Consider the following 25222-nt stretch of genomic DNA (forward strand, 5'->3'; position numbering starts at 1 on the left):
CAAAAGCGACTTTGGACTTCACACCCCTATTATTCCAAATAATTGTGTTAAATATTGGAAACAGACTAGTTAATGTCTTTTTGTTCCTTTTCGTATACCTCTTGTAAGCGGTGGGGAAGGTGGAGTAGGTTGAATATGCTTTCCCATGTGTTGACACCTAATTTTCACCTCATAAAACGCGTATTCTAATTTTCAAATTTTTCGAGTCCAAGACGGAGTAAGGAGGCCTTTTTAAAAAAAATTGAAATTCAAAAATCCCGAGAAATTTACAAAAATTAACGTTTAATTATTATTCTGTAAAAATTGACAATTACAAAAAATTACGAGTTATTTACTTTCATAAAAATAATTCAAAAACAAAAATACACATCCCGATCCGTTTAACTCGAGAAAATTGTTAATTAAGATGACGTATAAATTATAGCTCATTTTGACCGTATTTTTCACATTTTTAAATATTCTCCGGAACTATATCAATATTAGGCTCGTTTTGAAGCTAATTTTCTAAATTTACGAGTTTTAAATTTTAAATTAGCTTAAAATAACTATTTTATTCAGTTATGTGTTGTTTATATTATTTAGTTATTAGTTGATTTAAATAGAGAGGGGGGGAGGGGGGTTTAAATTAACTTTGTTTAAAAGCTTAAGGGGGGATTTGTTAAAAAAAAAGGGATGAAAGTTTGTAAAATACAAACTTTCACCCCTCCCCCCTCCCCACTTTCATTTTTCACCGGCCCGATATTGCCTTCTTCTCTTTGGCGATTTGAGGCGTCCACTAGGGTTCCGCCTCCATGGCCATTTCACGGCCATTCTCGCCGGATTTTTGAGGGGTTTGATTCTAAATCATGAGTACTTGTGATTTACAGGTTTATTTTCCTTCGAATTTTACTTTTATATGATCGATTGATTCGTTTCGTGGAAGTTACTCGGGTCTTTGCTGTGATAGAGTTTCCATGGGCGGGACCTCGAGTCCTTAGCCATCTTGTGCACTCTATCACATGGAAGCAAACACCCGGCGGGAATTTCCCGATTTAGGTGCCATTTAAGGGTTTCTATCCTATCCTTGTGCGATTTTACCGTTAAAATTTGTTGATATTTGTCCTATTTGATGACTAGGCGTACTATTCTGTTGATTCTGAGTTTTACGGGATTTTTACTTGAATTTTTGGTACAATATGCTGTTTTTTTGTTGTATTGTGTGATGTGTACCATTTGTGATTGGTCATGGTACTAATTGTGGTATTGAAAAATTCCTTTGTCCTTTGCCAAATTTCGAATTTGTTTGAATTTAAGGGGGAATCTGTGGGAGTGATTTTTTACCTCCTTTGCCCCTAAACCCTACTCTTACTACTATATACAAAAAGTCTCATGACCATTGAAAGGGAGGTTTTTCTGAGAAAATTGATAGCACAAAAATCCTACTAAGTCTTTACCTTCCTACAAAAATACTAAATCATTAATATACTACTATTATTATACTATACTATAAAGGTTACACTACTCTAAAAACACCTACATTACAAAATATTACAAGAAACTAGGCTGTTTGGGGTTCTTTTCGTTGTTGGCTTGAGAGGTTGATCCAATCTCTACCCTTTGATCCTTAGGTTGCCCTAAAAAAAGGTAACATTCTTGTTTTTACCTTATTCACTCTATTTTTGAAGTTGTTTTATATTTAATGAAAGTTATTTATTGAATGATTGAATGAATGAATGAACTTATATGTGTATGGATGTTGTTGTATTGTTGCTGTTAGCTGATGATAAGGTTTAAAAATAACTAAAAAAAAGAAGAAAAGAAATGGAGTTGTACAACTGGTGTCTACTGGTCCATTGATATTCTTAGTTTTTGTAACTTATTTGAAATGGGTCCTGTGTTTGGAAGCTGTTTAATGGTCATGCTTAATACTGCTTTGATAATAAAAGATTTTAAAATAAGGAAAATAAATAGTGTAGCCCAATGTTGTTGTTTTCAGTATCTCTAAGTTTGTTTTGGTGAATACATTAGTGTAAAAAAGGTTTAAAGAGTCTTTGGAAGGTTCATTATAGGGTAATAAGGCTAAAACAAGTAAATGGATGTAGAGTTGAGTTTGTATCTTGCTTGCAATCTCCTGTTTTTAGTCAAAAAATGAAGGCTGAAGTGATACTCCTCTATTTAGCTATTATTTGTTTGGAGAGTTGCTATTTCTGAGTGCTTTTAGTCCTGTCACATGTGTTTAGCTTACACTTAGTCTATTGGATGGTTCTTGGTGAAATTTAGCCTACTTGTTTCCCCCTTTAGGGTTGTCTGCTAGTGTCTGCTACATTTGTAATCTTCCCAGGACAAATATGTGTCCATATACTTGTCATAGGTAGTTGAAAACTTGGCATGATGGAATTCTGGGTTGACACAAGATTCCTGCTACTATTTTAAGTACTCCCTCACCATTCTGTGAACTATGTGCTATTTCTAATCTTTATGGAGATTTTTCTAGGCTTATTCCAAGTGGTTAATCCTGAATAAGTTAAGTCTAACTTGATTGAGGCTTTTAAAATAGTTAAGTTTCTTTATATAACAAAGGGTTAGTACAAAAAGTGAAGTTGAACTTGTCTTTTCTTTACAAACAACCTGATGGTGTACCTCACTGGGATTGTTGAGGTCTGCTTTGTATATTGGTCCTATATGATTGCAGAGATTTGGTTTAAGTTTGGAAAATGGTTTTTAAAACATAAAATGTGTTGAACCTCTCTGCACTTTCTATAGTCTTGAATTTAGGGTGTTCTGGGACATTGACTCTCAGTGTTGAGTTGTTTGAACTTTTGTTCATCCTTTAGGATAGTTTCCCTTTATTCCTTCTTGTTTACACTAAGTTTAATAAATGATATGGTAAGGAAATCCCTTTTGTGTGCCTCTATGACTATCTAGTCTCATTTGAATGTTTCTCTGAGTCCTGTTAAAGTGCTTAAAAGAGAATAAATGGTACAGCTTTACCTGCTTGTGAATTTTAAACTGTCAAATATACATAGAAATTCTCTAAAAACTGGGAAGTTTGTTAAAGGAAGACCTTGCTGAACTTACAACTTGATCATCTGATTACTTTAGAATAACTTGTGTTTTAATTGGTCTTTTCATCTACACCTTATTCTCCCATCTTGTCTAATAAGGTCTTTGAACCATGCTTGCATCACTCTTCATGATAATTCTATCCTTTTTATGCTTGGTGTGTTACTACATTGACTCTTGTCCATTAGCTTATCACTTATATCAAGACCAATCCACTCCAAGCTTGACTAAATCCTGAACCTAGGGCAACTATCATGTACCAAGTGTGACCTTTGTAGACTCTAACTGCATATGTGTTTTCTTTTGTGCTAATTCTGGGAATAAAACAAGGCCAAAATGTCTTGGAAATTCTGTTGTTGACCTGCCTTGTACTGAGGCAGCTCAGAGACTAAAAAATGGTTAATAGTTGATCATGATTGACCTTGATTGAACCTGTAACACTTGTTGAACTTGCAGGACTGCTCACTTAATATTTTGCACCTGTTTAAGGGATAAAACTAGTTTAAAAATGGCTCAGAACCTTATTGTTTGATCATGTAACTTGTTTGAGTAAAGAATATCATCAAAAATGACTTGCTTGGGATTGATTTGACTTTGTTTAGCTTAGAATGAATCTTGTGACTGAGATAATCTCCATGGTAGGGGTTGCTGGCCATTTGAACCTTGTTGCTAATAGTTGTGTCGATCACCTGTGCATTTTCTGCAACCTATCTATCCTCATTCCTTGCATCTCATATACACATAACCTTATTGTTTGATTGTTTGACCCTTGAAACATTTCTGAACTAGACCTCTCTTCTCTTAAAATCTGAACCTTGTTAATATAATGGTGAAAGATAAGCTTGTAACTACCTTTGCTTGTAAAACAAATGACTAATTGAAATTGTGTGTGAAACTTTATGTGCATTTAATTGTTCTGTATTGACTTACCTGCATTGATCACCTTTGTATTATGTCAAGTATTTGAAGAAGTAAAATATGACATTGTCTACTTGATTATGAGCCCTGAAACTGCTTAGTAGAATTAGAGGCTTTGAAGTAAGAGATAAGGCTAAAAAAAAAAGAACTCTGGTGGATCTGCACTCACCTAGTTGACTCATTAGAATGGCTTAAGCCTTAAATGACCCTGTCATATCTGAAATTTGCATGAAACTGAATTTGTGATTGGATCTTCTTGTATGAGACTAATTATGAAAAATCTGGATATAAATGAACCTAGAATCATGCTACATTGAAGCTAAATGGTTTTTTTTCTTCCCACCTATGTCTATCCTAAGGTCTGGTTTTTCTAAACTTTGGAGTTCCTATGCATAATCTCTTGCCACTACTTGCTTGTTAAGTGAAAACATGTCTAATGTTTTTCTTGTTTGGCTCATAATGAGTGACATGAATACTTTAGGACTTACATTGGGACCCTTTTACTGTATTGTGACATTGCTATAACTTGTCCTCATATATGCTAATTGACATGTACTATGTATTAGAGCATTTATTTTACCTATTTATCCAGTGCACTTTGGTCTTGCTGAATCTTTTCTCATTAATCTGATTCCAAGTTGTGTTTATTTGGCTGTGTTTTATTAAGTTTGAGAGTACAAATCTGAGTATAAATGCATGATATAATATGAGTTTTAGGTGGATATAAGAGGGTATGCTCCTCTTGGTGGTTTTGCCCTCCATATCCTAGGTATATGAGAGGTATATCAGGTATATTAAGTTGCCTATACTTGGTAAACTTCAAAGAAAAGCATTGTATTTAAGTGGTATATCGATGTATATCACAATCTCTATACTTAGAAATTTTAAAGAAGATAAGGGAGTATGTCAGTGGTATACCAATGGTATATATGTGTATACCATGCTTCTACACTTAGAAAAATTGAAAGATGAAACTGCTGTTGGGCCAATAAATGGGCTTGGCCTTGTGAAACTATTTTCAGTTGATTTATGCCTACTTTTGGGCCACTGAATTGTTCAAATTAGGTCTTTTAATTATTGGGCTTAGCACAAGAGTCGTAATTTATTCTTGGCTTTGTAATAATTAATTATAGTCTAATTTTCGTGCTAAGTTTAAATATTGAATGCATACTAATGTACTTGTATACCCTTTTGCATTTGACCCCAAAAATCGTTGGTGGGCTTGTACGAGGCCCACTACGTATCTAGATCGAGTCAATCAAATTCGGAACAAAAAGGAGCTTACGTTGGATTTGAAATTGCATAACACCTTTCGTTTGGGCTTGGTCGGCCCAAAAACTCTACCTTTTACTTCTATGCATTTTAAAGTATTGTTTGCGCATTAGATTTAATATTGGAACCCTTAATTGGTTATCGCGTAATTTAGAGTCGTTAAAACTGATTTCTATATAAAATTGGCATAAAACTTACATAAAATTGAATAAATTGGACTGATTTGGACTATCGGACCAAAACTACCTAAATCGAGAGACTATGGGACTGAAATTTATATTTTAAAGACTTGTGGGTTGGGACCTACTCAGACAAGACTGGGACTGTTTAGACCATATTTTGGCATCTAAAACTTGTATAAAATTGGTAAAAAAGGATCAAATTGACTAAGTAGAATAAAATCGAATTATTTATAATATACGGTCTATATATGAATTATATAGTATGCCAAACTATTTTGTATGAAACTATTTTCCATACTCAAATGCTTCGTTTTCAAAACCGTTTTTGGGTGGACTTATGTAGGGTCATACTTAGGCTAAGAGCCTTCGGGTATTAGCCTAAGTGTTCTAATCCGACACCCCAAACGCCCAATTTTGGAAAAAAATTTGCCACTTTGATTCTTGAAATGTGCTATTTTTGCATAAATGACTAATATTTATTTGCGAAAATATTAAACAGAAACTATTTTTATCACAAACCAATTTATATCTATATAAACATATTATTAGAACCCGTAGGTAAACCGCAATTGAGCGGATCCTTAATACCGGGGTGCCTAACACCTTCCCCGGGGGATCACCAGAACCCTTACCTAGACTCTGTGTAGATTAGGTTTCTTTTAAAATAATCATAAAATAATTGTTTTAAATTAACCCTTTTCGACTCGGTTTTTCCTAATTTTCCTAAAAAATTAGGTGGCGACTCTAAAAATAAGTCCATTTAGAGCACCATTACGTAGAAGTATATTTTTTTCCTTTTTAAGGTACGATTGACAACCGTACTTCCCCGGGACTCTTTTCTTTTTAAATGAGGCAAGTGCAAATGCGAATAGGAAAAAATATGACACGCTACACCATGTTTGTTCCTCTAGGAGATAAACCATCTGCTTGTATAACTGTCTGTATTAACTTGTTGACTTCATCTTGGTCCTGTTCTTGATCTTGTTCTCCTGGGGAGAATGCATTAATCTGTCAGGCCCCGAAACACGGCTTAGGCGCAACACGACACTTGGGGCCTTCCTGCATGTGACCGAGCGAACCACATGGCTTGCTGAGTCAACATAGGATATAAGATGATGCGGAATACACTTTAAAACATGGATAGTTTGAATAACATGAGTCATCATAATACTAATGAAAATACTATTTAAACATGATGCGAAAATAATCTAAAAATATATTAAGTACTGAGCCAATACTGGCTAGACGACTCTGAACATCTGACATAACATAACTGAACTAGTCTATGAAACCTCTGACACGAGTCTGAGTGCTAAACTGTTTAGCGGGACAACCCCTGGCATACCTTTACTACATAACTGACATGAAGTAAATAAAGATAAAACCTCGAATGAGATGGGGCTCACCACTAGCTGATACGAGCAATAGTTCTAATGAGCATATCCGTCGTCCTGTAAATCAATCCTGTATTGTGAAATGCAGGCCCCCAGGCAATAAAAAAGGGATGTCAGTACATTTGAATTGCACTGGCATGTAGAGGAATTGAATGAAATAAACATGCCGCATGAAATAATAGAACTGAAACTGAAATTGAAACTGTAAGCTAAACATGAACATGAGTATCATGTGACATGAATATATATAGTAAAACATTTTAAGTGAGAGAGTCTTAGTATAACCGACATGTAACCACCACGTGAGCACGTTGCGTCTGATCTCTGCCCGATCTGTTAAGTCATCTCATACCTTGCGGGGGTACGAGACATGAACATGACATGAAAGGATTCAATAACCCGCAATGGGTAATCATGAAGGAATCGTCTCAACTGGGCGGAGCGATCCTTATCCTACGCTCATACATAGTCTAAGGCTGTCTGAGCCTTCTCGGTAATCTATGCAACTCCCAAAACATGAACATGGATAGAATTGGCTTAGAAGCCCATTTACATAAACATGGTTGTAAACATGATTCATGAGTGTAATATAACATGAATATAGGTATATAGTATAACTTGTATGAAAACATGGAAACATGTAGAATTTCATGAAAATAGACATAATAATTTATATCTTGCATTTAAGATCCATATAATTCAAGACATAGGTATTCATAGATTACGGATGGATTCTCAACAACTAAAACGGAATGTCAAGAATACAATAACTAATTAGTAATACAAACATGGTATAGCATGATACTTGTAACCTAGGGTTATCATGAATTATAATAGAAACCCTATGTTTATGGAACTTCGTGTTTTCATGGATGAACGTGGCGTAGGAAAATACAGTGATGTTTTGACACGTGGATAGAAATCCTACATACCTTAATCTCTCCAAAACTTCCAACAAAGTTTGTATCTTGAAGAAGAAATCCAAAAGCTTGAATCTTGAACCTTGAGATGGGTTTTCTTGAAAACCCTAGGTTGTTAACATAGGATTTCGCTTAGAATTCATGCATAATCATTAAAATTCACTTGAGAATACATGGGAGGGACTTACCTTGATGTATGAGGATGAGGAAAAGAGAGAATGGTCATTCTAGGGCTTGGGGATGTGAAGAATGAAGTGAAAAAGCCTTAAAATGAAATTTTAAAGTTGTTGTTGGACCTGTTTTATGCCCACTTTAGGCCCATTTTAGGGCCCGTATAGTCTACCATAAATCAGTAACAGTGTCTGTGATTTTTGAACAAAAATTTACGGCCCGTAAATTCTGCTGTAAGTCGGCAGATCACTATTTTAGTAAAACGGACATAACTTTTTGTACAGATGTTCGTTTGACCTCCATAATATACCGTTTGTAAGGTATTTAAAAAATATACAACTTTCATGAGGAAGTTTTCCCAAATTCCTTATATATATTTTTCTATACGCTCACGTTAAGTGAGACCTGATGCAAACTCACTTGAAAACATGCTCCGTAGGGTAGCTTCCGACTTTACTTTGCCCAAGGACTCTTGTTATGACTTGATTAAGTTTCAAACACCTATCTACACTACTCATATTGGGTTCATTATGCCCCCGTCTTACGAGTCAAACCTTAGCCCAAATGCAAGAGGTGTTACAACAACTGTTTGCCACTTCTTCTTCTGATGATGATGATGATGATTCTATGATACCAGGATCTACCATATTTGGAGCATGTTTCTCTGCATATTTGGAGTTCAGAACCTCCTGAGCTTCCTAGTATTTTCAAATCCTGGAGGAGTTGAAGAATCACTTTGTTCCTCCAGTTTATCTTCTTGACTTTTCTGTTGCATGTAGTCTCCAATATGCTGATCATTTTGACTGAATATGGTAGTGGTTGTGGTGCCTGTCTCTTTTTCTTTGTGTAGCATCCCTTTTGGAAGGACGCCACATACGAAACAAAAGCTAATTTTACACTTCCAACATTTAGAAGAAATTTATGCCAAAAGATATTCACAAAAATATTTAATAGCGGAAATAGGCCCATGCGAAAAAGGGTTGAAAGTGCAACATTTTTTTTTTCCATTATACCCTCTGAAACATTTCTTAGATGAAATACAATATCAGAGTATCAATTTAAAATGGTAACGCCCTTCTCAAATAGTCAACACATTTAAGAAACTTCGTTTTGAAATTATATTTTCAAATCAACACTACTGCAGGTCCATAAGATACACGAAACTGAAACTTGCGATTATCACAGAAAACTAGTATCTTCCTTTGTACATAATTACAAGGCAAAATGTAAATCAATGACTTGGCAAAACAAGTCACCAATTTCAAGTTACAAGCATATGGTCTTGTGTCCAACAAGCCTCCAAAATTTCATACATAAACGGACATATGTACAAGTCCCCAAAATTTTACAAGACCTAGATGCATATGCATATGTGATCTTCACTAAGGCTCCCAAAGTCTACTCCAAATGGCCATCTTCAAATCTCCTCCCGAACATTACCTATGATAGAAAACAACTATCGCTAAGCATAAAGCAGTGGCGTATAAACTTTGGGCTTGGAGCCATTAGATTCTCCAATTCCCTTATCCGTCGTAGGTAGCTCAATAAGATAATAATAATAATAATAATAATAATAATAATAATAATAATAATAATAATAATAATAAGTCTAAGTAAACAAGTATATCAAAACCTTGAAGAGTTTCCAAATGTCCAATATTTGAAGGCTCAAGTGTCAAGAAAACTTATAATTCAATTCAAGAGAGTTTGTCAAATAAAGAATTTCATATGTACGTCATGCCATCACACCAAGCACAATCAATATCAAGATGGACCCGAAGCCCCAAATCGGGAAGGGTCACCCAATAATCAAGAGAATCAAGAGTCATGTTGAAAGTCCCCAATACTTGAAAATGGACAAAAGTCCATCATCAAGACGAAATGTAAATCAAAGTCAAGATGGGCAAGATCCGAATCAAAGGGCATGTCGATATCGGTGACAAATTCACCGCAACAAGAAGGACAAATTCCCAACAAGAATGCAAAATGATCAAGCAATTCGTACAAGTGGGCGATTTAGCAAATATTTTGCAATACTTGAGACAATAACCATACAATGATATAAGATGAGGAGAACGGAACCAACACATCAAGTTACTTCAAAATTCCAGAAAATAGAGATATTCCAAGTTCAAATTTATACACAAACCTTGGTGTTTTACCACACAACAAGTTCTACCACACTCGAGGAGTTCAAATTGTTATACCCCATTTTAACCGGGTTAAATTAGAGTACAACATATTGGAGATTCTTAAATTGCTTAGTTTGAGGAGTCGCCACCTAATTAATTTAATGGTGAATTAGGACACCTATTTTTATTAACTAAGGTAAAGCCTAACTAAACCTCCGTTAGTAGTCTGCTTAATTTCAATTCTAGGTAAGGGTTCTAATTATCCTAAAGGGAAGGCGTTAGGCATCCTCTAGGATCTGTTAACTACGGTTTACCGGCCAGACTTAGGTTAACTAATTAAGATTAAATATAGTGCTTAAATTATAAGAAAATAGCTTGTACAATTTATCAAGGTTTTAAAGGAAATATAATAACGCCGTCTAGTTTTATAAATGTTGTTAAAATCTTGAATGAAAATAGCAATGTTATCTTCAAATAAGGATAATTTGTGTAAAGAATTCTTTAGATGATATTCTAAAATAAGACCTCAAATATTGCTAAGCCTTTAAAATATAATAACGCTATCTAAAGTGAAGACTTATAGAAAATATGATAATTTGCATAAAAGAAGATTTTAAAATACTATTTGAAGTAGAACTCATGAATGTTGCTAAGGTTTTGAAGAAAAGAATATGACAGTAAGAAGTATTTAAGAAATGCTTGCAAATATTGTTAATGCTCAAATAGAAATACAATAATGTTATTTGAAATAAGATTTGTAGTAGATATAGCAATTTGCGTAAAAAAGCAAACTTTAAATACCATTGAAAATAAATTCAAAAAAACGTAATGATTTGCATATAAGTAATAGGTTTTAGCAAATTCGAACTTTGACTAAAATGGTATTATAAGATAGATGCAAACTAGATCTAACTTTTTTTTTTATAAGGACGTGAATTTCTTTCTCTTTATTTAATTGTGTTTGGCTAAAAATATGCATAATTTGAAGAAACCTTAAGAATGTTTGCAAAATATTCTTTAGTTTCCTATTTGCGTGTTAGTGGCGTTTTAAAATTTTCAAGATAATAAGAATAAAGTATGACTTCTTTAACTCTAAAATATGAATTTATGCTATTGAAAATCAATTATTCTAAAAGTAAATATTATAGATACTATAAATAACTTTAAAAAGAAGGAGATGAAACCTACGGAACTAATTATTAATTTTCTTAAATTAACTACCCATTAAAAACTAAAACCCCTCTAAATTCTCTAAGGTTCATCTAAACTAAGAGACGAAATAAAATTAAGTGTTAGTCAAAACAATACAAGTTGAATGCAATAGAGTAAAATAGAGGGGCAAGAAACGTGAATAAATGGGCTCGGCCATTTTGGCCATTATGTCATTGGGGAGTGGGCTCAAGATGTTTTGGTCAAAATGCGCATTCAAAGTGGTCAGAAGATAACAGATTGCGTTGGGCTTTTAGCCCAACACCGAATTCAGGAGAAGAGCGAGTCCCTCGGACTCGTATGCGGTGGTCATGCATAAAATGAAAAGGAAAAGGATTAGTATTCATACAAGCATCAATTGACAGAGACTATAATTTCAAAAGCTAAGCCAACGAGTCAACTAAAGAAATGCATGCAGGACAAAGTTTTAGCACTCACAATACGTGATCAACGTAAAGAATTTGAAAATCTGCCCAACACATATTTAGATCAACATACAGCGTGCTTACATGGGTAAGAATTTAACATAGTCAGTCAACAGAACACATAATCACTGGGATCTAATATGATTGACATGCTTCTTTAGACCAATGATATTTCAAGTAAGTATTTTCAATTCTAACTCAATACGAATGAGACAAAGAATAAAATCTAACAAAGGCTAGACACTCATTCTTAGCACATTTCATCCATATATAATTTCAAGCATTCATTACAAATTTCAGCCGAATACCAACTTGGTTTTAAAGGAGTAGAACCAAACACCTTTACCCATCTTAAAGGAATATATTAAGAGATCTTTAGGCACTACAATAATCAGCAAGTTGAATAGAACGATGACCATACGAAGATCAATTCACACTAACATGGGACATGTTACTTTTTTAAGGTTTAAAAGGACAATTCGAAGGTTCAAATTTACTTAGATTCACATAGAGAATCACATGCTTTTGACTCGATAAAGGACTTTAAAAACTTATAGGGGACAAATCTAATCATGGTGTCAGCGGAAGCAATTAACTACCAGCAAGAAAGAACCTAGTCTTTAGGATCAATATCTTTCAATTTACCTCCTTATATACATTAACAGGGAAAAATAAAATATCAACCAAGCAATCTCTTTTAAATCAATTTTGGTATTAAAACAACTAGCCAACAGTTTCATGTTCACCAGCCAAGCAGACCCTTGCCAATTCTATTTTTTATATACATAGATTCTGTTTAAGCATGCAGCGAACCAGAACAGACTTTGCCAATAACAAACTTGTTTGAATCCATTTACAGGCCAACACAGGGATGTTCGTTGCACTTAAGATAGACAGGATATATTTAAGTTAAAGCTACAAACTAAGCTAAACCTTATTTTGACATTCTCAAGGATCATCACTTAAACTTAGCCAATTTAATGGTTAATACAAAGACGGTGACACAACCGAACCGTTCGAAATATTATCAACTACATGATTCAACGGTAAAATGAAACACTGGTCATACTAACTAGATTACCACCAGCGCCAAGATTCAAACAACCAATGAATACATGTACTATACTATCCTACAGATTGGGATGATAATCGACCAAAAAAAAGGGGAGGGGGGAGGGTAAATGAATACACACTGAATCATGTTGAGTCACATTAACCAAGAATTAATAAAACAATATCTAAGGCACAAGCAGATTAAAAATGACGTCGTGAAACTAAATAACATTTTGACCATCATTTAGACTTAGAATACACAGAGACTGACTTAACATGCTCTCTAAACCATATCCTGTGACTAAGTAGAACAGATCCCATTTATGAGCATACTAATAAATTAAAACTAAACAATATTAACTTAATCATCCACACATGAATTTATATGAACATGTCGACACTGCTAAACTGAAACCAAGCAACACCAAATCAAGATACGATCACATAAACACTGTTAACCAAAACTAAATTAACTAAAACGACACAAACATACACAGCTGTTACTGGGCTACTAAATTGGAACTAAATCAGCTAAACAACGAAACATACATGAACACATCAGTGCTACTAAACTGCCTATACTGAAATGAAAACTAACTAAAAGAAGGATTGTTTACCTCTTTCGAGTGCAGCGAAGTGGGGCTCGAGCTTCCGATATACCTCGAAACACTTCGAATTTGAACTTGTGTATACTCGGACTTAAACAAACACCCAAAACTAAAACAGAACAGGATTTAGCATTTTTAGGTTGTTTCTTTTTGGGACGATATCAAATAAAAATTAAAACTAGTATCTTTAAAGAGTATTTTACGATTCCAGAACTTAATTTCTAGGAAATTTCTGCGACCAAAGACTTATATTTTCGGGTTTTTTGATCCATAAGCGATAGAAAGTAGCTAGGGTTTTTGGGTTAAAATTGAGCGGGCTTTAAGATTCCAAATTTCAAATCGAAAACGTTGAGAAATCTATTCTTTGTCGTCGATCAGAAACACGCCGAAAGAAAACAAAAACCATTAAACCTTTTGTACCCCGAAAGTGAAAAGGAACAAACAAACAAAAGATCTGGACTCATAACGAACAAAACTCATTAATTGTTTTCTTATACAAAAGGAGAAGGAAACAAAACCTTACCCTATTCAACGGCTGAAAACTGACGAGGAAAGGGACAAGCATTAATGATTTTTCCCAAAATGGCCATGCAAGATGCGGGAAAGCGAAAGGGGACTGTCAATTTGCCGTTCTTGGTCGATGAAAAGGGACGAAGGAGCGAGAGAGATCGAAGAGGAAGGGAAGAGAGAGGAAGAGGAAAGAGAAAGAGGGGAGGCGGATCTGAAGAGAAACCCTAGTGGTTTCATTTGTGAAGAGGGAAACCGGGCCGGGTCGGTTACGGGTAAGTGGACTGGGTAGGGGGCTGAATAAGATATGAGCTGGGTAGATTAAATGAGTGTGGGCTGAGTTCAACGGATTAGGATTTTAGCCCAAATAGTTTTAGGACTAATGTCTAAATTAAAATGTTATCTAATATAAAATATGCATTTATTAATGCTCGGATAAAATTATATGACATCGTAATGAATAATATTTCGAGAGTTAACGGTGCGGAAATAAATGCTATGCGTGTGCATAAGATGGTAAGAAATGCGAAATGATTATAATGCGAATTATAATAATACCTAATAATAATAATAATAACGAAAATAATAATAATAATAATAATAATAATAATAATAATAATAATAATAATAATAATAACGATAATAAATAATAATAATAATAATAATAATAATAATAATAATAATAATAATAATAATAATAATAATAATAATAATAATAATAATAATAATAATAATAATAATAATAAGGACACCTAGTAATAAAAATAATGATTTGCAGTGATGGAATAATGAAACGCCGTAAAAAAATCCAATAATTATAGTAAAAATATAAATAATCGTTTCTTAAATTGCCAAATTAAGTAAATAAATATTTATACTCCAACACAAATCATCTACTCCATAGACCAACCAAAGTCCATGAAACAATTCCTCTTAGCTTGTACAAAAATATATACTTAAATACACAATCAAAATCTACTTAAATGGTTTCAAAGACGTCGCTAAACATGAAATCAAAATCACCCTAAACCATCAAAACAAATTTATACACCGTCTCTATTGAAAAATAGACTTTGAATAAAAGTAGATATTTAGAAATCTTAAATCAATAGCAGCTTTGTACTAAAATATATGTCAAATACTAACAAGAAGCATGTGGTTTGCAAAAACAAACTAAAAGACATCAACAACATCCCGAACAAAAGTTGTGGTTATGAAATAACTTTCCACTTAAAACTACATCTTATACAAGGAATTAACGCAATCCAGTCTAAAAACGTGGTTTTGTAACTTATTCATCTCAATCGTGGAAATTGTTTGCTAGCAAGTCTTGATGATTGATTTAGAGGATGAATATATATGAGAGGATATAGGTTTTGGGGTTTTATTTCTTGAGAAAACAAAAATAAGATAAGATATATTATATATTCCCAGATAAGGATGAAAGAAAAATAAAATAAAATAAAAAAAAGATACATATCTATTGTATTTGATAATAAATTTATCAAGAGGATGTTAAGTGGTAAACATAACAACATCACGAAACTTCCTTGTTTTAACACAATCTAAAGTAAATATTATTCATATATCGTCAAATTTTGGGATGTATGATAATCAAAATTCAAGTATTAGTTTTAAAAAAAAACTTTTGGGATGTTACACTTTGTTAGCTTCAAATGACTCATGAATTGTAGGAGCCTGCTGGTTATCAATGTTTCTGTTGTCATGTTGACCATCTTGAGATTTAAAAGCTAAATCATCTCTTCCTTCTTCCACCTACCCTATATCCTTGTTGCTACTGTTAGAATTAGAGTCAAGAGGAATGATTGTATCTGTTAGATGTACTTGCTATTTTTCTTTCCCAACTTTCATTTTTCTAAGAACTTTTCTAAGGGCATTCTTCCTCCTCCTTTTTTGCTTTCTTTTCCTCCTCTGTTTGGATTTGTTTGCCCTGTTTATGGTGTTGTTTGATGCTTTGTCCCATTTGAGTAGTGTTTTTTTCCTCCCTGTCTTTTTTGTTCTCGTTCTCTTTCTGGTCAGGTTGCACTTTCGTCTTAGATTGATTCTTCTTCTTACTTTTTTTGGTCTTGTTTCCGCCTCTTGATTCTTAATTTCTTCCACATCACTACTGCTCTCTTGTTCATGTTCACTGATATTACCATCATTCTTAACCTCTAAACTAGTATTGTTGGATTCCTCCTTACTTTTTCCAGCCTCCTTCTTATGCTCCTCTTTTTTCTTCTTCCTTTCCAAAACTCTGCATTCATCTATAGCATGTCCCAGCAAATTACAATGAGTGCAAAATTTGGGCATGGCCTCATATTCAATCTTTTGATAAAATCCTTTTAAAGGATAGTTCTCATCTTTGGCTCCAATCCACACCTTGTTGATTCTAGGCTTTGAGAGATCTATTTCAACTCTCACCTTAGCTATGCTTGGATGAGTTCTACCTATGCATTATCCAAAGTAATAGGTCCGAGAATTTGCCTAATATAGTACCAAGAGTGACAGTGAAAAAGAAGTTCGGGTAGTAAGACCCAAACTGGTACAATAATACTGTGTATCTCTGGTCTCCATTCCTGTGACCATTTGGTCATTCAAATTTGCATTCCTAGAATAGTCATAACTCTTTTGGGCCAAATAGAGGCATAATCCTCTTCATTGGTACAATTTATGAAAACATTATAATTATCATATATTCCGATAGTCACGGTACTTTTTAATGTACTTTTCTCAACAAAAGCTGCCCTAATCTTCTCAATTTGTGGCCTTGCCTTCAAGAATCGACCAACTATAGTTAGTATGCATTCCGCTACCATAGTTTCGTAGAAATCCTTGGCTTTGAAAATGATTGTCGGCACACCATTATGAGAAGTGTACTGGGATTTGACATTAGGATCGCCAAATTTCTTTGGAATTTCAGGAGCAATGTTGATGGCATTAGCGTATGAAGGGTGTTTGTATGATTCTGTGTTGTTATTGTGATTGGAAGTTGTTGGATCAGGAGGGCTGTGTGATTTCTCCGGTGCAGGAGCAGTCAACGAATCCATGCTGGAGCCCTAATTTCTCGGTCACCGTACAAAATATAGTCGTTAAAAGCCGTTACAAATGAGAGAGAAGAGAGAATTTTTGGGAAGGTATTTCTTAACAAGATTGTTTAGTTTGAAAGAATTTGATTTGAAGATAAATTGTGTTTCGTAATCATTTTTCGCAGAATATATTTGAAATTAAGTTTAGGTCTAGATGTACTTTTAAAAAATTATATATGAAACATGATTTATAGTCCACAATTTTTAAAACCTATCAAAATCAGCCCTACTCGATGATCTTACCTGAAATAAACAATCAAACGTGCTTATAAACCTAAATGCATTTTCGATTTTTATCGAAGGAGAAAGTGGTTAGCTTATAATTAGTTGGGTATATAGATAAATGATATAAAGATGGAGTTTCTATCTAATTTCTGGGGCAATATTTGAAAAATTGAGAATTCCCCAAAGTAATTTCTTAGTGAAAACTGATTTGCAACACTTTCTCAAACTTGAATCCAACTTCCAGATGGATCTGAAAATTTGTAATAACTTGCTAGCCATACCACTAATTTGGGAATTTTCTTTGTGAAAAAAAAAAATGTCCAAACGACTCCGTTGATTGAGCGGTAACTTCAGCAGCACACAAGGACCCAATGTTAGCTTGTGCATTTGATGTTGCTATCTTCCTTGTTCGTTCAACTTGGTTTTTGCAACCACTAGCACATCTATAAAACATTAGTCAATAGATATGTCAAACGTTCCCATTAAACACCAAAGTAGGTCATTCGATGTTGAGAAAATACTTTCTAAATCTTTATGGGTGTTTGAGTTAGAAAAAAAATCATATAACAATTCATACTTCCGTTTAAAAGCTTGCTTATATTGCCCGTTTCAAATCCGGATAAAGAAGAAGAATTGTTGTAAGCACTTGCTGTGCCATGAATTTTAACAAGGGAATTCAAAAAATTTCATGTGACTTAAAGCAATTTTTAAACTACCTTTGCGATCAACTAGATTGAAAACTTAGTTTATATCAAGAAAGTTCAAAAGTTTATATACGTATGTAAAAAAATGTTTTTGCTTGCACATAAAAAATTTCAACAAAGGAAATTTAATTAAAATCCCTTTTATTGATCGACAACCAACATGAATCTGTCATTCCATAATTATATAACCGGTACTATCTTGAGATTAAGGCAATGTTATCGTTGCATGCAACCATTCATAAAGCTATCGTGGGTGAAAATTACGAGACAATATGTAAGCTTGTGAATTCTCTTCAGAATTTACTAGTCCAAGCTGAAATATTTAAACTAAAATATTTGACTTCTTTTAGGAACTTGTATTACTAGATCAAACCTCACTTGATTTGCTCTCATCAGTAAAATGAAAAAAATCAAGTTATAGTTTTGCCCCCTAGGCACACGAATCCCCATGTTAGTCTGGCATCATCATTGCATACAGGTTTAAACTTTAAACGGAAAACATTCTACACCTAAAAAGAAAACACTTCCCCAAGCCAAAAAAAAAAATGGGTCGAAAAGACTACTGCATTTTGGGGAATACTACAGCACTAAAATTGATGGCGTTAATTTTCCAGCCGTTTAGATTACAGAACATCTTCCACCCAAAAAGAGGAGAAGAAATCATTGTGCATGGGGTAAAATTGCTACAAGGCCATGAACGCTTGTTACTAAGCTCGTCTGCAGCAGAAATTAGCTGAAGATTGTGATAAAAGGATGATTCTATTGATTGTGCCTCCAGCAGTACTTATTTATAGCTCATCTCAATGTCCTTGTCCATCTGCAAACAAGAAAATATATCAGGACCGCATTGACGAACTAATAGCAATACAACTCCAGCTCGGAACTTACAGATTTGGCTAACTCTTTAGCCTTCTCGTCATCAAAACCAAGTGAAGCCATTATTCTATGTCCCGCTGATTCCTTTTCTGACCAAATACCAAGAACCAGATATGCTATTGTTATTTCCCCACTTTCACCTGCAAATTCATCACAAATACATGTAAACAAGAGTCTAATGATACCTGCCATATCTCCAGTTAGATGAGCCTGAGTTCACATTTTTAGCTCAATGTTGGCATCCAGTTTATCTTTTCTGTGAGCTTCACCATGCATTTCAAATGCTATGCAATCGTTCTAAAATTAAGGTGTTTCACCCTCTTCACAAAACTTATCAATGCCATAATAACGCGCCACAATGGTGGATAAAAATATCAGTTCAGTTTATATATTAGATGATCATAGTGTTGCAAGGAAACAGGTGAACAAGGTTGCCACGGGCGTATGTCGCATAAGGACTGACTCGGTAACATAGACTCGACATGAATCGGATACTTGATGCAACAAATCTGATTTTTTTTTTTTTTTTTTGAAAAAAGATTAGACGTGGTTAGAGTTAGAAAATCTGTTTTCAGGAAATTCCCAAGTGCCAGTGGCGCATGTTACAGCCAGAAAATCTAAAGATGGCAAGATCTGTGAGATGATATAGTTCTATTACTTTGAGATGGTGAAAGGACACATGAATACTCTGGATATCCTAATTTACACATTTCTTCCATTTTAAAATATCCAAAAGTATTTACCACCTTCAACTGATACTAAATTTAAGCTCAGAAATTTTTTAATTTGATACGAAACTAACTATCAAACTTTTAAGTTTTAACCATTACTTTTAATTTTTAAATTGATTTCTACTACAACTTACATAAGATACAAGTGGAAAATTGCTAACTTTACTCAGAAAGACTCTGAATCGCTGCCACAAGCATGGGAAAGGTACAAGGGTTATTTGAGAGACTGTCCACATCACATGCAACCTAAGGAGATCATCGGACACTTTTTGTTGAAGGGCAATTTAAACTTCATGTTCAATCAAATAGAGTCATATGAAATGAAACTACGTGAAAAGTATAATCTTCAAACAACTGTTTGAGATGGTCTTGCTCCATTGGTACAGTCCGTTGATTTGGTATGAAACAATTAAAGAAAAAACAGTGTCTAACAGAAGCCACCAAAGCCATTACATCTATTTTGTGGTACCACTTTTTACCAGCACTTCAGCTCATGTGTGATCAATCAACAAGACTTGCCGGAATCTAATGGGGAGCAACCTAAGCAGTAAGCACACAACCACTACAAATCTATTACAAGGACTTTGTTTGAGATAACCAACTTCGCATCCTAATGGAATGTCAAGAAATTGTACTTGAGTCAATATTTTCATGTTGTAACCCTCTTCGGTCCAGCCTACTTTAATCGCACTTACACCCCTCAATTAGGTCCATAAAAAGGATTCAATTGCACCAATATCCAACCAACTAATAGGTGTCGCCAATCTAAAAGATGACAACTAGAAAACCCTATGAAGTCTGAATAACTTTAAAGCTGCTAAGTTTCCATCACGATGACTAGAGGAGCAAGTTCCAGATGTCACACAACTAAGATTTAAAGTATCTGCCTATTTGGAGGTAGTAAGATGGAACTTCACATATCTGATATCCACCTCTCCAGAAAGCAGTTGTCATTTGTACATTCAATGCCACTGAAGTTACTTCCTAAGGCGAGTTGGCCTATACATGTTAGACTCAAGCCTCATTGCTTGCTCAATGTGGAGCACAAGCAGAAGTAAGAGTCTTCCCAACAGCAATCAGTCAGCTTTGTTCTAGCCATATTGTGGATAGCACTGGCAAGTTATCCTATAAATGTCGCACTCATGCCTCATGGCTAGCTCAATGTGGCTTGCAGGAAGAAGTGAGAGTCTTCCTTGCAGCAATCAATCAGCTTTATTCTAGCCATATTGTGCATAGTACTTCTTCACTGATGGACAATTTGGTAGTGGGTTATGACATGATTTCATTTTTTTACAGAAAAGAAGAAGAAGCAAGGACTTAAATATATCTTATACAAGCTTATAGGTGTGGATTTCTTATTTGATGGGTTAGAAACTTTGAAGTTTTGATATATCCACCTAATTCTGTTGGTTGAGTTTGAGCTATCTCAGAATGGACATTAACGAAATAATAAAGGGGCTCTAACATAAGTTTCAGTAATTTTACAGGTTTGAGACATTCCACTTGGGATAATACATAAAATCCTCCCTTAAACCTCGAGGGAATCTCCAATTAAATGCTCAAACTTCGCAAGGAATCTCTATCACCCCCACCCACTAACATTTTAGAAGTGGAATTTTGACCACCTTGATTGCTGATATAGCAATCGACAAATAAATTCTTTTTCCTCCTTTTTCTCTTTCCTCTCTTGGAATTTTTGTTTGGGTTGAAAACCTTTCTTCCCCTTTGAAAAGATCTGACGATCCTTGTGGGAAGAAAGCTATTGCCGGAAACTGCGTTATTCTTTTTATCTGAATTTGATGTGTCAGTTTTTGGAATAGAACACACATGGAATATGGTTGAAGCAAGAAGGGAAAAAGGTTAAAGTGAAGCTTAGTTGTTTTTTTTTTTTTTTTTTTTTTTTTTTGGATCAAGTAAGAAAATTCATTGAAATACATCCAGAGGATGCCAAAGTTACATCAGCTGACCTAAAAAGGTAGCTCGTATGCGATGAACCTGTGGTTACTAGTAGTAGTTCAAGGAGCTAACAAAATCCATAAATTTATCTAGACTATTTCCATGATCAAGTTTACACCAAAAAAAAAAAAAAAAAACTCATTAAGCATCTAGCCTTACATTTGTATAGAGGGGAAGTGATACCGTCAAAGCATCTAAGGTTTCTTTCTTCCCAGAGCTCCAATATGCTCTAGTACCATTTTCCATATCGGTTTTGTAGCCTTACCTGCTTTGCAGAGACCCCGGCTAAAATATGTTTCTTTAACGGTATGGGGTATTACGCAGCTCACCCCCAAAAGGTTAAAAAAATACTCCAAATGTCTCTGGCAGCTTGACAGTGGAGGAATAAACGGTTGATGCTATCTGATTCTTGTATGCAGCACCCATTAACATAGCTTCTCATTTTCTTCTTCTTCTTCTTTACTCCAAACCATTTCCGCACACCCATGCCATGAATGGTATAAAACGGGCATGTTACCATGAAACACAACATACACCTTATCTTTAGCCTTCATCTTGCCATGCTCCATTTTTTGCATGACTGAGAAATTCGTCTAGGGCCAATCATAGAACCAACCGGGGCCTTCGAAACTCGAGGATAATGGGCCCACTCCTCTACCCTTCTTTACTTACATACCATCTTGCCATGCTCAATTATTGAAGTTCCCCTTAAGATATTTTGTTTGGGTTAACGGAGAATTCTTAAGATATTTTTGCACATGCACAACGATAAGAAGAAGAAGAGAAGAGATATTGATGGATGTTGTATAGAGTGCAGTTAAATGAAACGAAGAAGAGAGTATGTAAGGAACTATAACAAAAGTAACGCTTATATCATAGTGGCATAGGGGGCGTACATTGGTATTTGGATTACGATATAGTGCAAGTAAAATAAAGGAATATTGGAGTTACAACCATTTTGGTTTAAGGTATAGTGCAAATGAAAGAAAATCATGTTTCCATTGGAGTTACAACCATTTTGGTTTGCCCTTCCACCACCTCCTCAGCAAAAAAATCATATTTTGGAAAAGAAAAAAAAAAAAAAAAAAAAAAAGTTACTCCCTCTGTCCATTTTATATGATGCATTTTGACTGCGCACAAAGTTTAATAAGGAAAGAAAAATATTTGAAACTTAGATATTTGTGTGGCTATAATCATCTTATCCTATTAAGATAAAATGAGAAGTTTATAGTTAAATTGTTTCCAAATATAGAAAGGTACTATTCTTTTTGGGACAAACTAAAAAGGAAAGTCCGTCACATAAATTACAAAAAAGGAGTAATGGAGAACATGTGGCAGCACGCATGCATTACACTGCCAATTTAAATCTGGTTTAGGCCTCTCAGGGCGGTAAACATACAGTTTGAAGATGTTCGGGGAGGTATAGGTCCCTCGTAATTCCACTTTGAAGATGTTTAGGGGGGTAATAGGTCCCTCGAAAAGTTTGAGCGCGTAACTGGGAATCCGTTTATAGTTTAGAGGGGATCTTATGTATTATCCCTTTTTTAAGAGGATTTTATTTACAAATATTATTAAACCTCCTCTAATTCTTGTCATTAAGACCTTATGCATACACGTCTATGTACTGTGGAAAATGGTATACTATCTAGAGCTGATTACTGTTAAAACCATTCAAGTAAGTCTGCTATATCTTAAGCTTTTTATGTGCATAGTGTACTCGTAGCAGGGTTTGTTCTGGACTAATCCATAAATGATATATAAGTCTTCTAATAGAAAGCAAGGATATTACCTGATTTCAATTTCTCATCGACAGCCCAGTCAAGAGCCCTTTGAGCTGGTTCAGTAAGGGGAGGATGCTCTGGACTGAAAAAATACATGTCGGATTTTCCAAGCAACTTCACAGTTTCATCCCGCACCTTGAGAAGGGTTACACCATTTGCTCTCAAAAACTTGGCAGCCAAACTGGTTCCTAGCAAAACAAATCTCTCTTCATTCATACTCAAAAGACCACCTTCCTAACCTAGTAGAAAAAATACAGTTCATACACACACATGCCACACCAGGAGTCAATATAGTTTCTACAGCAGCATACAGTGAGTTTGACGCTAACCTTCGACCAAGATGCCCATCAAGAGAGCTTCAGTGCCAGTATTTGGGTATTTGAGCTTCCTTGCTTCTAATTCAGCCATTGTAAATGCCTTTATTGCTCTTGCCGACCATCTGAATATTCAAAAGCTTATTTCACATTATAAATCAAATGGATAAAGACAATTCATAAATCCTACCCCAACTGATCTTGTTGAAATTTGCTTTCAGTTACTGCAATAATTTTTTAGCATAATAAGTTAGTTAGTTTTAGGATGAATTTGAATTTTCTATTAGATTTGTTGAGATATTTTAGACTTTTGAATTTTAAATATGCAGATTTTCTTTCTTCAAGTTGGCTATTTAAAGCCCTCAATACTTAATAAAATTATTGAGAGACAAATTTTCAACCATTTTTAGTCTTCCTTTTGATGCATCACCATTTAAAAGACCAACAATCTGGGATTGAGGCATACTTGATTGATCAATCTCTGTAATATTATGAAGCAGAAAAACCACTGTTTATTTCGTAATATATAAATTGAAGAGACTAATGAAAGTCACTAAGCAAACATACTTGGGCTGTTTCTCAGAAGGAGGTCTCTCTGGTTTCCTGCAAAGCAAAAACCAAAAATCACAAACAAAACTTTTGTTAATTTACTCCCTCCGCTTCAATTTGTTTATCTGGTTTTGACTTGACTTGACACGTAGTTTAAGAAGTAAATAAGAGTTTTGTAGTCATAAACTATACCTAGAATGTACCAAAATGCCATTTGATTTTCTAGTCTTAAAGATGTCGCGGGGAAAAAAGGAAACAGATATTCTTTTCAAACGGACTAAAAATGAAAGTAAGACAGAACAAATTGAAACTGAGGGAGTAATATGAAAGCCAGACACAGAGCAATATTAAAGCTTACGCAGTTGGGAGGCTAAAGGCAACAGTTGCCACTGTCGAACGGCGACTTTTGAGACTAAAAATGTTCAAATTCTGTGGCCCAATCAAAAGCTTTACACCAGTAAAAGAAGTAGTAGAATACTTATGGGTTAAAGTATTATTTTCACTTTGTCTGTTGCTAGAATTCGAAGTTAAAGACTGGATTGAAAGTAATGAAAAACTGTGAGTCGCCATTTGGTACAAGCAAAACCCTAAAATTGAGGTCAAGAGTACAGAAATTATTTGATTCCTTCCTCTTGAGTACAGAATTTGTAGGTGTTAGATATGAATGTGGTGATTAAGAATGTTAGTAGCGTACAAGCTTCAAGTGAGGTGGATAGAACTGGGAAAGATAACACTCTTGAAGAGGACGAGGGAACAATGATATTTGGGCCGAGCTCACACTGATTTCCCAACGGGCAATTTGCACGATTATCCTTCTTTTGGGGGTGGTCTTTAATTTTTGCCTCTCAAAATCGCTGTCTTTAATTTTTGTCCTTCACCTAAAATGTTTCTAAATTTTAGGTTTGAAGCCCAACTTAATCATAAAAATAAAAAAAAATTATAAGGCAAGACTTCGCGAAACAGGCAGATTTTTCCTTAAGGCATAACTAAAAGTTTGCCTTATAATACAAAATCTGTCGTATCCGGCAGACTTTTAGTTATCCCTTAAAGCAACGTCTGCCGCATGAGGCAGACTTTAGGTATGCCTTAATGCAAACTCTGTCCCATAAGACAAACTTTTTGCAAAACCTTACCTTGCGAATTTTTTGTTCGAACCTAGAATTT

The 25222-nt window shown here is 34.6% G+C and overlaps 1 protein-coding gene across 1 annotated transcript; it reads right to left on the reverse strand.

Annotated features, from left to right (window-relative positions):
* Window positions 1–18286: 18286 nt before the first annotated feature.
* On the reverse strand, window positions 18287–24700 carry LOC132056654 (ATP-dependent Clp protease ATP-binding subunit CLPT1, chloroplastic-like). The gene is made up of 6 exons (XM_059448938.1): window positions 24417–24700; window positions 24077–24112; window positions 23525–23634; window positions 23204–23383; window positions 18740–18867; window positions 18287–18668 (listed from the first exon to the last, which is right to left on the reverse strand). The coding sequence occupies exons 1-6, from the start codon at window positions 24626–24628 to the stop codon at window positions 18636–18638; spliced, it is 699 nt and encodes a 232-aa protein (XP_059304921.1). The 5' UTR covers window positions 24629–24700; the 3' UTR covers window positions 18287–18635.
* Between the last annotated feature and the right edge of the window lie 522 nt (window positions 24701–25222).

This window comes from Lycium ferocissimum, chromosome 5 (assembly GCF_029784015.1).
Source record: "Lycium ferocissimum isolate CSIRO_LF1 chromosome 5, AGI_CSIRO_Lferr_CH_V1, whole genome shotgun sequence".
Taxonomy (NCBI): domain Eukaryota; kingdom Viridiplantae; phylum Streptophyta; class Magnoliopsida; order Solanales; family Solanaceae; genus Lycium; species Lycium ferocissimum.

What these genes read in the sequence shown, in the direction of transcription:
- LOC132056654 (XM_059448938.1), bottom strand. Translation starts at nt 24,628, where the DNA reads ATGGCGACTCACAGTTTTTCATTACTTTCAATCCAGTCTTTAACTTCG. An exon ending in GCCTTTAGCCTCCCAACTGC is followed by an intron (nt 24,113 to 24,416) that starts GTAAGCTTTAAT and finishes TTTGCTTTGCAG; the next exon opens with GAAACCAGAGAGACCTCCTT. An exon ending in CGATGAGAAATTGAAATCAG is followed by an intron (nt 18,868 to 23,203) that starts GTAATATCCTTG and finishes ATGAATTTGCAG; the next exon opens with GTGAAAGTGGGGAAATAACA.